We start from the raw sequence: 15,750 nt of genomic DNA, 5'->3' as shown, positions 1-15,750 counted from the left end.
AAACTATAGAAAACTTATGAACGAAATTGAAGAGGACACAAAGAAATGGAAAAAGATTCCATGCTCATGGATTGGAAGCACAAATATTGTTAAAATGTTTATACTACTCAAAGCAATCTACACATTTAATGCAAGCCCTATCAAAATACCACCAAGATTTTTTAGTTTGAACAATCCTAAAATTTGCATGGAACCAGAAAAGACCCCAAACAGCCAAAGCAATCTTGAAAACAAAAAGCAAAGCTGGAGGCATCACAATTCCAGACTTTAAGCCACATTACAAAGCTATAGTCATCAAGACAGTATGGTACTGGCACAAAAACAGACATATGGATCAAAGGAACAGAACAGAAAACCAGAAATGGACCCATAACTATATGGTCAACTAATCTTTGCAACTAATCCAATGGAAAAAGGACAGTCTCTTTGACAAATGGTGTTGGGAAAATTGGACAGCAACATTCAGAAGAATGAAACTCAACCACTTCCTTATACCACACACACAAATAAACTCAAAATGGATGAAACACCTAAAATGTGAGACAGGAAACCATCAAAATCCTAGAGAACACAGACAGCAACCTTTTTGACCTCGGCTGGAGCCACTTCTTATTAGACACATCTCCAGAGGCAAGAGAAACAAAAGTAAACATGAACTAGTGGGACTTTATCCAGATAAAAAAGCTTCTGTAAAGCGAAGGAAACAAAACTAAAAGGCAGCCTACAGAATGGGAGAAGATATCTGCAAATGACCTATTTGATAAATAGTAATCAAAATCTATAAAGAGCTTCTCAAACTCAACACCCAAAAAACAAATCATCTAGCGAAGAAATGGGTAGAAGACATGAACTGACATTTTTCCAAAGAAGACATCCAAATGGCTAACAGACACGTGCAAAGATGCACAACATCACTCATCATTAGCGAAATACAAATCAAAACTACGATGAGATACCACCTCATACCTGTCAGAATGGTTAAAATTAATAAGCCAAGAATCAACAGATGTTGGTGAGGATGAAGAGAAAGGGAAACCCTCTTGTACTGTTGGTGGGAACACAAACTGGTACAGCCACTCTGGAAAACAGTATGGAGGTTCCTTGAAAAAGGTAAAAACAGAAGTACTATGATCCAGCAATTGCACTACTAGGTATTTACCCAAAGGAAACAAAAATACTGCACAAAAAAACAAAATACCTGCATCGTGCACGCCAAGGAATGCAGCTATGAGACGATGCTCAGCTTTGGGAAACAGGGGTCTCAACATTGCTGCTTCGACTGCCGTACAGCCTACCACCAAGAGTCGGGGTGCACTGGCTGGAAGGCTGCGGAGCTTCTCCATGCAGGACCTGCACTCCATCCCTTGATGCCCCTGCCCCCTGCCTACCAGCATCCCCTCTACCTGGAGAACCAGGTACCTCACCTCAGGCCGCCCATCAGTTATAGAGCAGGGGGCCTGCAGGACAGTGACACTGAGGATGAGTGTTGGTCAGGTACAGAGGCAGTCTCTCAGCCACCTGCCTGACCCCGAGAGAAGCCTCTGAGCTGCAGCCAGAACCTGCGTGTGGTCAAGAGGAAGCCACCTGTGTGGGAGGGCACTTCGCACTCACTGAAGGTTCAGAAAAGGAAAAAGACCATTTCCTCAGACATGAACAGCGAGGGTCTTCAGAGCCTGGCTCAGTCTTACCTCTTGCCTTGTGGAGCACCGGGGGCTGTTTGGAGGGAACCTCTGGCTGCATGTCTGACCTGCCTGCACCAGCTGCTCAGGCTCTGCCTCCTTGGCTCTTGCTGCTGGCTAAGGGCTGGGTGCTGCCCGGGCCATGCACAGGACTATACCTGTAATGTACCAAAGCAAGCTGGGCCCAGGATTCTATTTATTATCTTTCTCATCCTTCTACCTTCCCGGTGTGTGGGACCAGAGCCCTTCCCAACTGCAACTGAAATCAAAAGTCCCCCCAGCTGTGTTCATTCCTTCCTGTCCTTCAAAGTACTTGACAGCCTCTTCCACGGCCTTTGAGTGTGTGTGTGTGTGTGTGTGTGTCCTGGTTGTATGTTTTGTGTTGGTGAATGAGGTCAGGTTTATGCAAGTTTTGGTAAATAAATACATAAAAGTGAAAAAAAAAAAAAAAGCACAAGTACCCCAATGTTTATAGCAGCATTATTAACAATAGCCAAATTATGGAAAAAGTCCAAATGACCACCAACTGAAAAATGGGTAAAGAAGATGTGGTGTGTGTGTGTGTGTGTGTGTGTGTGTGTGTGTGTGTGTATGTATATATATACATATGTATATGTGTATATACATATATACATAAGTATACATACACATATATGTGTATACACGTACAAAAGAATATTACTCAGCCATCAAAGAGAATTTATCTTGACACTTGCAACGAAGCAGACAGAGCTAGAGTGTGTTATGTTAAGTGAAATGTCAGAAGAGAAAGACAAATACCATGATTTAACTCACATGTAAAATTTAAGAAACAAAACAAATGAACATAGGGGAAGGGAATAAAAAAAGAGAAGGAGGCAAACCATAGGAGACTCTTAACTACAGAGAACAAACTGAGTGTCAATGGAGGGAAGGTGGGAAGGGGATGGGCTAAATGGGTAATGGATACCAAGGAGGGCACTTGTTATAATCAGCACTGGGTTTATATATAAGTGATGAATCACTAAATTCTACTCCTGAAATCAATATTACATATTAACTAAATAGAATTTAAATAACAACTTGAAACAAACCAAAAGCAACAATAAAAAACAAAGACTATAGTAAAGCACCAGAATTTAAAAAGTATATATATCTTCATATTTATATTCCTCTTATTTAGAAAAATCTCTGAGCCACATTAATAGTTATTTTTGCAATGGGAGTTCAGAGTTTTAATTTTCTTTTTAATTTTTCTAAGGATTATGAGGATATAAGAGAAATTTCCATTCAAAATTTTAGTGCAATAAAGTTTGTTAAAGAAAAAACTTTTAATGCAGACTGCAATCCTGTTATACGTTAAATCATAAATGATCTATATTCCAAGTTTTTAAAATATCAAAACTAATAGAATTACATTAACAAAAATAACAACCTTCTGTTACTAACATAGGAAACACACAGAATATGGAAAATAACGTTGGGATGATTAGTGCAAAGTGATAAAAATCAAGTGAGATTAGCAGACTTGTTTAAAGAACTACTATTAAGGGGTAAAATATGCATGTTGTTTTTCAGTAGTGCATTTTAAATTCATTATACAACAAGGAATGCATAATAGTTGATTATTTTAAAATGTATGAGTTATATAGCACACTACCTGCAACTAGCGACTGAGAGGAGAGTCAAAGATTTTGACAATACAAGGAAGTTTCATATTGCACAGATTTAAAGATCTAAAACTACAAAAGTAATAATTTCCCAATTTAACACATACACACTCCCTTAGGAATTCTTCTGTAATATCCTCTTCTAAAAGTTGTTCAACAATATGTAGAGCTTTTCTCTCAAATTCAATCTTCTTTCTCACAGCTGCTTCTAGTTCTGCTTTCCTAAAATTAAATAAAATTAAAACTTAAGTTATTCTACTTACAAGTTTTATCACAGGCAATTTTGTTTTATAATACAGCACAAACATAATGTGCTATTTTGCTACTTAAATTTATATTTTTTAACGCTGCTACCTGTGATGAATATGTCTCAAAATATTAACACACACAAGTCTGCCACAGTAACAGGACTATTTGATTTCCAAGCATCAAAGCACAAGGAAGAAAATAGGTGATATCTTTTTGCCAGTTAGCGTTTATATTGTCTCAATTATTCCTGTGGGTATCTAAGAAGACAGGCTTTTCCTCTGAAATCCTTAGAAATCAGGAGAGATATGAGAGGAAACCAACAACTTCAGCTGTTCTTACAAATAAAAACGTGTGTCAAGTCTCAAAAGTTAACTGATAGCTCAGTTTGACAAGATAGTCCTATCTGCAAAGAAGTGTTTTCTTATTTTGCTGTAAAATCTTATTAAATAACTATATTGACTCGACTGTGTAGTTGAGGAACACAATCTTCCCAAGAAAGCTGCTCCTTGTCTTGGCACCAGTGGAACTGTCAGCCTTTGCTGGCCCCTACACATCATGGAACATAAAAGCAGAGGCCATTTGATCAAACAACGGCTCTAGGACAGTGGTTCTCAACTCTAATGCACATGAGGATCATCTGAGAAGATTTCTTTAAAAGATGCCTATGCCTGCGTTCCACTGCACGTTAATTCAATCAGAATCTCTGAGGATGGGGCCTAGTTATTGGTGTTTTCTTAAAAGTGCTCCAGATAATCCTATTGTGCAAAAGGGTTGAGAATCCTTCCATAGGAACAGAGATACCCAACCATCTTGGTAACTTATTTGCTCCTTTCCTGTACTGTTTTCTCCTTTCCTACCAGAACTACCTTTGCTGGTCTCCTGGGCCTTGATCTAGAATGTATTCATTTTTTCTCCCTATTTTCAGTGACCCCCAAGACTTTAGACTCTAATTCCTTGCCTGGAGCAAAAATATTCTACAAAAACAATAACATTCCACAAAAAAGGAAGATGACATAGGATCAACTATTTCTTTTGCCAAATAAGGGCATTAAAATAAGAAGAAATTTACAACAGGGGCACCTGGGTTGTTAAGCAGTTAAGCGACCAACGTCGGCTCAGGTTGTGATCTCACGGCTCGTGAGTTCTAGCCCTGCGTCTGGCTCTGTGCTGACAGCTCGGAGCCTGGAGCCTGCTTCAGATTCTGTGTCTCCTCCCTCTCTCTCTGCCTCTCCCCCCTTCGTGCTCTGTCTAAAATGAATAAATGTTAAAAAAAACTTTTTTCTTGTAAAGAAATTTGCAACTAAGAACTGTTCTCCCACCATTTCATAAAGACCATTCTTACATCCAAAAAGTATAAAAGACATGAATATAGACTAAAAGAAAGTTTTCTATATTAAAATGTATTTAGCTTTATGAAAAGCATTTTATTTTTCTCATATTGTTGCCTACCAGTAAGAGCAATGCATTGTACTAGGATCAGTCTACAACCTGCACTGAGGAATTGCTGACTCAAGCTGTTAATTATCTAAACCTTCAGTAACAGTCACACTCACTTTTTAAAAAATATTTATTTTTGAGAGAGACAGAGCATGAGTAGGGGAGGGGCAGAGAGTTTTTTCTCTTACAGCACTTATCACAACTTGCAATTATGCATTCAGTTGTGATAATTTAATTGGTATTTCTCTGTTCCACTAGAAAGGAACTGTGTCTATTCTGCTCAAAACCATATCCTCAGGGCCTAACACAGGTCTGGCATATCTCATACTCATCTCATATAAATAATTTTGAAAGAATGAGTAAATGAAAGCCAATACTTGATAAAAAAGATCAATCACAGACATAAGTATTCTAATCATCTTCATAGACTACTCCTGTTCTAAAAACTTTTTTGTGACAGGAGATAAACCTAGCCTTTTCAGGAAATGCCAAGACACAGAATAAGACTTTTTGCTGAAGATATGGACATGATGTAAACAAGAATAGAAAAGGTTTCTTGGAAGTCTTTAGCATATAAAGAAATAAAAAGAAAGTGTATCTGAAGAGGTATAAAAGGAGTACCTGGTTAGTTTAGGAATGTTTATTTCCTTACAAATCTTTCTGCAGATACTTACACCTACACTAGCAGTGTCTTGATTTGGTTTTCTTAAAGCCTGGAGTAGAGGGATACAAAGAGTCTATGGGAGAATTTATAGTTATTCTCAGATCTTCCCCTTCTCTCTCATAATAATTTTCTCTATGGTATCAGCCTTTATTGTTTTTAAAAATAGTTCAATTAACATGAGATCAACAGATAAGAGAATGCAGTTGTCCAAGTAGTTCTCATACCTTTTAGAAGTATCTTCTTGTTTTAAGGCATTTGTCTGTTTAGCACCTATAATTAAAAAAAACAAAAACAAAAACAGTAGGTCATGTCTACTCAAACACACTAGTTTACAGGGCAGATTCTTGCTCAAATAAACCGCAGACAACCTTTTCTTCTTTTCCCACACATTACTTTCTAATCCTGTATGTAAAACAAATGAAATGGGCAGGGAATCCAGTTTACTTCCGTTAATTATTTCCCAATTTTTCTTGGAGTGTATCTCTTTTGGGATTGAATTTTCTTATGTATCACAGTGACACGGTTACGGGCTCCTGAAAATCTGAGCTATGGGTACTTTTAGAGGCAACCTCTCTCCATCCCCCGAATGTTCGCTCGCAGGAAAAGACCGTGGGTCTGACACCTCAGAGGATCATCCGAGGACCTAAACAAGCAGTACATTTCGAAGGTGGGCTGGCGCGAGCGAGGTTCAAAGCCAGCTGCACAAGGCCTGCCTACGTTGCCCTGGTCACTTACCCATTCTGGCGACCTAGCTCTAGGCTCCAGCACCTCTACTCCCTCTCCTTCAGAGACAGCCCATTCTGGGGAAAATTCTTGGGACACTAGTGTAAAGAGGTGGGGGTCTGGGGGCGCCTGGGTGGCGCAGTCGGTTAAGCGTCCGACTTCAGCCAGGTCACGATCTCGCGGTCCGTGAGTTCGAGCCCCGCGTCGGGCTCTGGGCTGATGGCTCAGAGCCTGGAGCCTGTTTCCGATTCTGTGTCTCCCTCTCTCTCTGCCCCTCCCCCGTTCATGCTCTGTCTCTCTCTGTCCCAAAAATAAATAAATGTTGAAGAGGTGGGGGTCTGGCCGGAGGTCTTTTGTAGAAGACTCGAGGACAGCGAAGGGACGCTCTCGGCCTTCTCTGCCCTGAAGACCTCCTCCCCTGGAGCAGCCTTTGGGGTGTGCCCCGCGGGTTTTAGTCTGGAACCCTGTAGGCGTTCAACTCCCAGGGTCCAATCGTGGGATGAGGCCCTTCTTCCTACCTGTGGCGTTTCGAGAAGCGCGGGGAGTCCGGGCCTTGAGGCGGGCGGAGCGCGGCCCAGCCGAGTCAGCCATGGGTAGCGTCGTCAGAGGGTCACACCGGGAGCTGGCGTCTCCCGAAGCTCCGCCTCCCCTCGCGTAGCGCTGGGCGGTGCCGGCCGGGGCGGGGCGGGGCCGGCAGAGAGGCCTGGGCGGCCGGAGGAAGTGAAGGAGGGTGCTGAGAGTGGCCAGAGCCCCAGCCGGTAAGTGGACGCACCTGGAAGCCTGGGACGGCCCGGGCTCGCGGCGAGCTGTGAGCGGCGGAGGACCCGGCTCCACGGCCCGCAAGGCCCCGCGAGGTCCTGGGGCCCGAACGCCTAGGCGAGGAGGAATCGGGAGAAATGGCTTCCCTTGGATGCCGCCCGCACGCGCGCTGGGGCTTTATCTGCCCTGGATCGCGCGGCCGTGAAGCCCCGCTGACCCGTGCCCCCATTGCGGGCCTGTCCTTCTCTCCGGGAGGAACGATGGCCTGGGAGAACGGAACGGTGCTCTCCTGAGAGCTGCAGGTTGCCTCGCCTTCGTGCGGTGTACTGATTACATTAACTGGATTATTTGGGGGACTGCCATCTCTTAGAGAAACTCCCTGGTCACACTCGGATCAGGGGCATCTGAACTTTCACCCACTCTGGGTGAGTTGTGTTGACTACAAGTTTTGTGAAGTGGGACATTAAACAATTTTTTTTTTAAATTCCCTAGGGATTAGAACTGACTTCAGGAACACCTTCTGGAAATTTTTTCAGAAAAGAAATACTTTGCCTTTTTAAGCCATTTACGTAGTCCAAATTTGCGCTCCTGTTGGGTGGGCGTACCCTAGAGAAAAAATTTTTTTTCAAGTGTATCTTTCAAAACTGTGCTCATAATAGATGCAACAGTTTTACCCCCTTAGGCTAAGATACTTTCAATAAAAACATTTCAGCTTTAAAACTTGACATTTTCCTTATTGTATTTACTAGAAATTCATCAGAATGAAATACAACTTATTAACGCTTTAATATCACTGATAACTTTTATATTTCAGCATCAAAAGTAGGAAAAATAAAGAGGAATGGCTGTGGAAGAACTTCAATCCATAATAAAGAGATGTGTAAGTATTTTGTGTGTGTGTGTGTGTGTGTGTGTGTGTGTGTAAAGTTAAATACCTTTTAAAATGTGGGCAAGACACAGATTATTTTTAGTTACATTTAGGGTCATTCAAATTGCTTATCTTCTTTAATCCTTGCTTTGTTTGACCTGTCAATAAATAGCAGGAGGGCCAGAAGGCAGATTAGATTATTCTCCAAGTGACCTACTTGTCTAAGTAACCTTTAAAATTTTTAATACTGATCTTTATTGTAGACTTATTTGGCAGAGTGGATTTCAAGATCATTCATTATGGTACTCATTAGTCTTGTCCTAATTTTCATACATATGCTCGTGTGCAACTTACCTAGAACTTAAACAGATTTTCTCTTTTTCTCCAGAGAGGATAAAACAAGTAGTTACTGAATTTTTATTCACCTAAACATGTTTGTTTTGTCTTCATTTTGTTTTTGTCAGCAAATCCTAGAAGAACAAGACTTTAAAGAAGAAGATTTTGGTCTATTTCAGTTAGCAGGCCAAAGATGCATAGATGAAGGGCATATAGAGCAGCTATTAGAAATTATTCAAAATGAAAAAAATAAGGTAAGTACAATCTTTATGAGTACTTTTTAGTATTTATTAGAATGATAATAGCCACATGATGTTATTATTCTTCCACCCATTTACTCATTAAACATTTAAGAATCAACTTAAACTTCTACAATAGGAATGTGGAAAACAAAAAAGAATTAGGGCTATTTATATTCTTGACAGTGTTTGTAATAGTTTGGTAGAAGAGATAAACAGGTAAACAACTAGCAGTAAGAAGGCAGAATAAATGAAATAAGTGCTATAGTTGAAGTATGAGTAAAGTGCTTTAAAAAACCAGGGATTGCTTAGAGATCAAAAGTGGCATTTGGATTATTAATTTATATTTTGTATTATAAGTATCAGGCAGCCTAAGATACTCATTTTTGGTGATCAGCACATTCTTTTCTTTCAGCCAGATGTATATGGAAAACCAAATATTAAGTAAGATAATAGTATTTGGGTGCATAGAATCAGAATAGGGGGAGACTTAAATGGCTTTACTGGCCGTTATCATCCAGCTATAATTATCTGAGAAATCATTCTCAACATAGGAAAAGGATCTTTTTGGGATCAGGAACAACTTTTTCCTGGGACACAGTATTGAAAACACTGCTAAATTTTGTATCCTTGTACTTGCCTTCTTATGCAAGAAAAGACCATCTTTTTTCCAGGAACACACTCTTTCTTCATTTAGAGTACTGTTTATTTATGTGGAAGTTTTTTTTGTTGATATCAAAAACTAGTTATGCTGGTCTCTGATTATAACCAGGGCACCTTGATGGTGTTTAGGACATTACTAAAACTTTTAAATCATGCATAGTAGTTCAAAGGGCTTATTCCTTTTTTATATAAAAAATTCTTTTTTTAAAAAATTAGGACATTTAATTTAATACATTTTTTTGGATATGTGTTTATAGTACCTTTGTAGCCCCAAATAGAGTAAATGTAATATTTTCTTTAACTCCTTGATGTTTCCCAATTGTGTTTTCGAGGATAATCTTTGAGAGTATTTTACTTAGAGCAAATAATAATAAAATTAACAACAGTTAATATTTATTAAGCATTTACCATGTGCCAGGTGCTGTCTAAAATGCTTGACATCTGTTAACTCATTTAGCCTCCCAGAATCCCATAGGTACTATTAAATTCAGTTTGTAGATAAGGAAACATGTGACATCCAGTGTTCAGACCTGTGTAGCTTGGTTTCAGAGCTCTTAACCATTCTCCACTTAGCACTGCGTAGCACTTGCAAGGAAGTTTTAGGGGATACAGGGGGCTAATTGATTGTGGGATTGAGAAAGGTAACAAAAATGACTGGATTTCTAGCCTCTGGGAGGATAACATATTATATCCTGAATAGAAAAGGGCAACTTAAGAAGAGGAGAGAATTTCTTGAAGGGGTGCAAGTAAATTTATTTTGGAAATGTTAAGTTTAAGATGTAGCAGGCAGTTGAAAAGTAATGTTTGGAGCTCAGTCAACAAACAGGAGATTAAAATCCTGATTTGTGCAACACTATTAGAAATTAATTGTAATATTTTTGAGCATAGTCTTTTTTTTTTAATTTTTTTTTAAAGTTTATTTATTTTGAGAGAGACAGGGACAGCACAAGTGGGAGAGGGGTAGAGAAAGAGGAACACTGAGAATTCCAGGCAGGCTCTGCACTGTCAGCACGGAGACCGGTGCAGGGCTTGAATTCAGGAAACTGTGAGATCATGACTTGAGCCAAAACCAAGAGTCAGATGCTTAACTGACTGAGCCACCCAGGCTCCCCCCCAAAAAAAATTGTTTTAAGACTATTAAGATTCACTATTTTGAGGGAGGGAGAGCTCCTGGTGGCTCAGTCAGTTAAGTGTCTGACTTCAGCTCAGGTCATGATTTCGTGGTTCATGGGTTTGAGCCCTGTGTCGGGCTCTGCGCTGACAGCTCATAGCCTAGAGCCTCCTTCAGATTTGGTGTCTCCCTCTTTCTCTGCCCCTCCTTTGCTCGTGTTGTCTCTCTCTCAAAAATAAATAAACATTAATTTTTTTTTAATTCGCCCACCCATTTTGAGAGAGAGAGAGAGCACACACGTGCATGTGGGGGGAAGGGGCGGAGAGAGAGAGAATCCCAAGCAGGCTCCTCGATGTCAGTGCAAAGCTGATCTCAGGGCCCAAACTCACAATGAGATCATGACCTGAGCCGAAAGCAAGAAGAATCAGGCGATTAACTCACTGAGCCACCCAGGTACCCTTTAATAGTCTTAATAGCTTGAAAATCACCTTTGTAATGTGTGGTCTGCTAAATCCAAGGGTTCAGACATTGATAAGACAAGTGTTTCTTGTTTTGTTCTGTTTTGTTTTATTGAGAGAGAAAAGTTGGGGAAGGGACAGAGGGGGAGAAAGAATCTTAAGCAGCCTCCATGCCCAGCTGGGAGATGCTGTGGGGTTTGATCTTAAAACAGTGAGATAGATTATGACCTGAGCTGAAATTAAGAGTCACATGCTTAACTGACTGAGCCACCCAGGTGCCCCAGTAAGACAGGGTTTCAAACTGACTGCAACTTAATTTTCTTGCCAGGTGATGCAATTAGGATTGATCAAAATTGACTATTAATCTGCTTCGTGTAAATGTTTAAAAAAAAAGTATATGAATACTTTGTCCTATAGTACAGGGCTTCTCAACATTTATACTATAGATATTTTGTAGCACCCTCCCCCTCTCCCCTCCCCCCCCCATTCCATAATGACAATCAAAAATGTCTCCAGATATTGCCAAATGTCCCTGGTAGATAAGAAACAAAATAGCCCCCATTGAAAACCAGTGGTATAGTGGGAAACACATGGGCTTTGGACCTGGACAGACATATGCATATTTTGGTTTGCCACAATTTAGATGTTAGATATTGGGCATGGCAGTAATCTCTAAACTTTGGCATTCTTATCTGTCATTTGGGGATAATAATCTTATTCTGTAGGTAGTTAGTATTAAATTAAAAAAGGTGTAGTTTATGGATAGTATTTATTCTCCTTCCTCATAACCATTCACTATTTATATAGGAACTAGATACCTTGCAGCTGAGATGATGTTTATAAAACATTTTACCAAAATTATTTTTTTTCAGTTCAGATATGTAACATCTTACTCAAAACTGAAATTTCCCTGATAATTATTCCCAGAGAATCACTTACAGGGTAGAGGTAGACCAATGGAAAGGGAAAGAAGTACATAATTGGAAAAGTAGAAGTCTCACAGGAACCAGTTAAGTTTTAAAAAGCGAGTATAGTCATGGTAAGTAATAGTGGAATAAGTATTTAGTAACTTGGGAAAAAATAGGTTTATAATATGTTTCTGATTAAAGACCTAAATATTAAAAGCTTAGCCACAACAAAAAAATGGAAGAAAACAGAATATCAAATCTTTGGAGGGAGGATAATTTGTTACACCAAAAGGTAATAGATATCACTCACCCGTATTTATGGAACACCTATTTTGTAACAGGCCCTTGTCTAGATGCTAGGAATAGATAGAGCAGTAAACAAAAATCAGTGCCCGTATAGATGTTAAATTCTAATGAAGACAGGTATTTACACTATAAATTATATAGTGTGTCAGAAACTGATAAATACTATAGAAAAAAGTAAAGCATGACTGGGGAACGGACCATGCTAGGTGAATTACAGAGATTTGAGGAAGGAGGGGTATAAAATATGGGGCTATCTGTGAGAAGAGTGTGCCAGCCAGAAGTAACTAGTATGAAAAGAATATTCTGAGAGATCAGCTGAAATCTTTCCTGTTCAGTAAAAAGGATGATTGTTTTGCTGTTTGTTTAAAAAAAAAATCAATTTAAGGGGCGCCTGGGTGGCGCAGTCGGTTAAGCGTCCGACTTCAGCCAGGTCACGATCTCGCGGTCCGTGAGTTCGAGCCCCGCGTCGGGCTCTGGGCTGATGGCTCGGAGCCTGGAGCCTGTTTCCGATTCTGTGTCTCCCTCTCTCTCTGCACCTCCCCCATTCATGCTCTGTCTCTCTCTGTCCCAAAAATAAATAAACGTTGAAAAAAAAAAAAAATTAAAAAAAAAAAAATCAATTTAAGTCTTCATTTTATGCCACGTTTTTAGCATAAATCTTATTGAATAAAAAGGGGGAATGTATATATATTTAGTTTTAAATGAATGTTTATGAATCTCTAGAGGAGGAAATCCATTTTAGACCTAAAAGACCGAGGCAAAAAGTATATTTTGCTATATAAAAAATAAGGACAGTCAAAAAACCAAATAATTATTTTTCGTAAATATAAGAAGGGAATATTAACATGTAGGAAGCTCATGCAGACTGATAAAACACTGAAATGTCCAATTGATAAATGAGCAAAAAGGTAAAAAATATTTCCTCTTTCATAAGCTATTTGTTCACGTACATAACATATTCTGTACTAACATATTCTGTTGCTAGTTCTCTAGGACATGTTAAGTCTTAGGTACCTTTACACATTGCTGTTTCAGAACCTCGAATGTGTTTCCCAGCTACCTATGCCTGACAGACTTACCTAACAAGCCTTAACTTAGCCATTACCTCTTCTGGGAAGAGGCCTTCCCTAGATGGAAAGGACTCTTCTCTTGCTATACCTTATCCTCTACCTTTATCTTAGGAGAGTGGGGTCATGGAGGACGTATTGTACTTAATTGTCTTCCTCCCAAATGTGTGGGTTTGTTTTATTTTTGAGTGAACCTAGAACGTAATTCTGTGATGGTAGAGATCTTATCTAATACGTTCTTGTTTTATTTCTAGCACCAGAATATTTTAGGGACTTGACATATAGTAGTATATTCTTGATAAAATACTGATGAGTTGAAGTAAAATCAAGCCAGAGAAGTGGAGTACATTGTTGATAGTTCTGAAAATAGTAGTTTTGATAGTGAATGTGAATCACTAATTAAAAAGATAAACTTTTATTTATGTGATAAGCACTCTGGAATATCTTTGAAAATAGAAGCAACTTGTGGGGCGCCTGGGTGGCTCAGTCGGTTAAGCGTCTGACTTTGGCTCAGGTCATGATTTCACGGTTTGTGAGTTTGAGCCCCATGTCAGGCTCTGTGCTGACAGCTCAGAGCCTGGAGCCTGCTTCAGATTCTGTGTCTCGCTCTCTCTCTGCCCCTCCCCCGCTCACTCTGTCTGTCTCTCTCTCTCTCTCTCTCTCACAAATGAACGTTAAAAAATTTAAAACAGGGGGCGCCTGGGTGGCGCAGTCGGTTAAGCGTCCGGCTTCAGCCAGGTCACGATCTCGCGGTCCGTGAGTTCGAGCCCCGCGTCGGGCTCTGGGCTGATGGCTCAGAGCCTGGAGCCTGTTTCCGATTCTGTGTCTCCCTCTCTCTCTGCCCCTCCCCCGTTCATGCTCTGTCTCTCTCTGTCCCAAAAATGAATAAACGTTGAAAAAAAAAAATTAAAAAAAAAAAAATTTAAAACAGAAAGAAAATAGAAGCAACTTTTATGTAGGAGAAAAATTAACTGAGGTGGCATCCCCTTCTTTTACATAAGTTACATAATTATAACATGTTTGCATATTTTCCAAGGAACTTTATTTAAAAGGTTCATGAGCATTGGGTGGATTTCTTTATGAATTAGGAGAGCAAAATTTTCCATGAAAATTAAGTATTTGCTTATATTAAATAAATTAACTCTCTTGTTAGAAATAGAAGACCTATTTCAATCATGAACTTGCCTGATTTAAAGTAAATGCCCATTCACATTTCCTCAGTGAAAGTATTAAAAAAAACTATTTTAAAATGTTGTATTTGCTAGCAGCGAACCCTAAGAAGTCCCTGGTGAAATGCTGTAGACTCCATTTGTCTCATCTTAGCTCGTCAGAGGGAATTCTCAGCTCCTTCAAGATCAGAAAGCTCAGTGTAAGAGTCCTATAGATGGCAGTATTTGCTTTACTCTGAAAATGTTTTTACAGGTCATCATCAATAATATGGGCTGGAATCTTGTTGGTCCTGTTGTTCGATGTCTTTTGTGGAATAAGGAAGATGAGAAAAGAAAACATTATTTTCTGATGCTTGATTTATTGGTAAAGGTAAGTTAACAAAATTAGGTTCTCTTTGTCACAATAGCCAGCAGTATTTTGTAATTCCCTTTAATGTTTAATGCTTATTTGGGGTGACAAAGCTTTTAGTTAATGAAAATATAGGAGGGGACTCTTTGGAGAAAAGGCCCAATCTTATTGATTGGATGAGCAAATCCATTTCCGTTTTTCCAAATTTCTGGGTAGAATTATCTAACCTCATCTCAGACCCACTGATTCAGAATCTCGAAGAGGAAACCTAAAAATTCTATTTTTAATAAGTAGCTTATTGTATAGATATGGAATTCAAGGTTTAGAGAGGCAATTCAAGGCCACACTGTTCTTTTAGCAACATTGCAACTAGCAAATGCCAATGCTCTTTTCTCTGTATGTTCTCTAAAAGGATATAAAAAACCTAGAATGCAAGTGATAACGGTGGACATGGTAATAGGATGCAGATTAGTTGTGACCAACAACCTTAGAGACCCTTGGGCAAAGGTTATTAGAGTTAAAAGTAAAAAATGATGGTAAAGAAAGATAAATTCTAAGGAAAAGGACGTTGTAAGAGTCTACTTAGAGATCACTGCAAATAAAAATATGTACAGTACTTGGAAAGAGGAAACCCCATCTAGATAGTAGTTATTAACAATGAGGACTTTAAAAAAAAAAAAGGCAAGTGAGGTGATTATGGCTAGTCAGAAGACAATGCGAAGTTTCATCTGTTCAGGAAGGACAAAAAAGACTGCACTCAGAAATACCCTGGCAGGGTGAGATAGAAAGGCCCCACTTGCTGGAAGCCTGAGAAACTACTATAGTATCCTTCAGAGTAGACAGGCAAAGCTCAAAAGAAACTCAAGTCTGGTAATCAAGTTCTTCCTTCTCCCTGTTTTTCTGACTTTTCCTTTAGCGAGGAATTTAAGTCTCCAAAAGGTAGTTGTCTATTAAGAGACTCATTCTTGGGGCGCCTGGGTGGCTTGGTCGGTTAAGCGGCCGACTTCGGCTCAGGTCATGATCTCACGGTCCGTGAGTTCGAGCCCCGCGTCGGGCTCTGTGCTGACAGCTCATAGCCTGGAGCCTGTTTCAGATTCTGTGTCTCCCTCTCTCTCT

At 39.6% G+C, this 15,750-nt stretch overlaps 2 protein-coding genes and 1 pseudogene across 6 annotated transcripts in view; 2 read left to right on the top strand and 1 right to left on the bottom strand.

Annotated features, from left to right (window-relative positions):
• Positions 1-7,069, bottom strand: part of RPAP2 (RNA polymerase II associated protein 2) — a 99,346-nt gene extending 92,277 nt beyond the window's left edge. For 2 of the 3 annotated variants that reach the window (XR_006712453.1, XM_045478275.1), the window contains exons 1-3: positions 6,920-7,069; positions 5,903-5,948; positions 3,436-3,550 (exon numbers count right to left, since the gene is read on the bottom strand). Coding sequence is in view for 2 of the 3 variants with exons in the window: in XM_045478275.1 (XP_045334231.1) it covers positions 3,436-3,550; positions 5,903-5,948; positions 6,920-6,992 (234 nt within the window). In the remaining variant the exon portion in view is untranslated. The remainder of the gene's footprint in view (positions 1-3,435; positions 3,551-5,902; positions 5,949-6,919) is intronic. The other variant, XM_045478276.1, reaches the window with a different exon arrangement.
• Positions 1,188-2,018, top strand: LOC123599761 (annotated as a pseudogene).
• Positions 7,061-15,750, top strand: part of GLMN (glomulin, FKBP associated protein) — a 36,109-nt gene continuing 27,419 nt past the window's right edge. For 2 of the 3 annotated variants that reach the window (XM_045478279.1, XM_045478277.1), the window contains exons 1-4: positions 7,061-7,159; positions 7,975-8,040; positions 8,493-8,618; positions 14,539-14,655. In XM_045478279.1, the coding sequence (XP_045334235.1) occupies positions 8,002-8,040; positions 8,493-8,618; positions 14,539-14,655 (282 nt within the window). In that variant the 5' untranslated portion in view covers positions 7,061-7,159; positions 7,975-8,001. Of the gene's footprint in view, positions 7,160-7,285; positions 7,586-7,974; positions 8,041-8,492; positions 8,619-14,538; positions 14,656-15,750 lie in introns of those variants that run through there. The other variant, XM_045478278.1, reaches the window with a different exon arrangement.

Source organism: Leopardus geoffroyi, chromosome C1 (assembly GCF_018350155.1).
Source record: "Leopardus geoffroyi isolate Oge1 chromosome C1, O.geoffroyi_Oge1_pat1.0, whole genome shotgun sequence".
Classification (NCBI taxonomy): Eukaryota; Metazoa; Chordata; class Mammalia; order Carnivora; family Felidae; genus Leopardus; species Leopardus geoffroyi.
The sequence above is the reverse complement of the archived record's forward strand: the minus strand, read 5'-3'. Positions and strand labels throughout refer to the sequence as shown.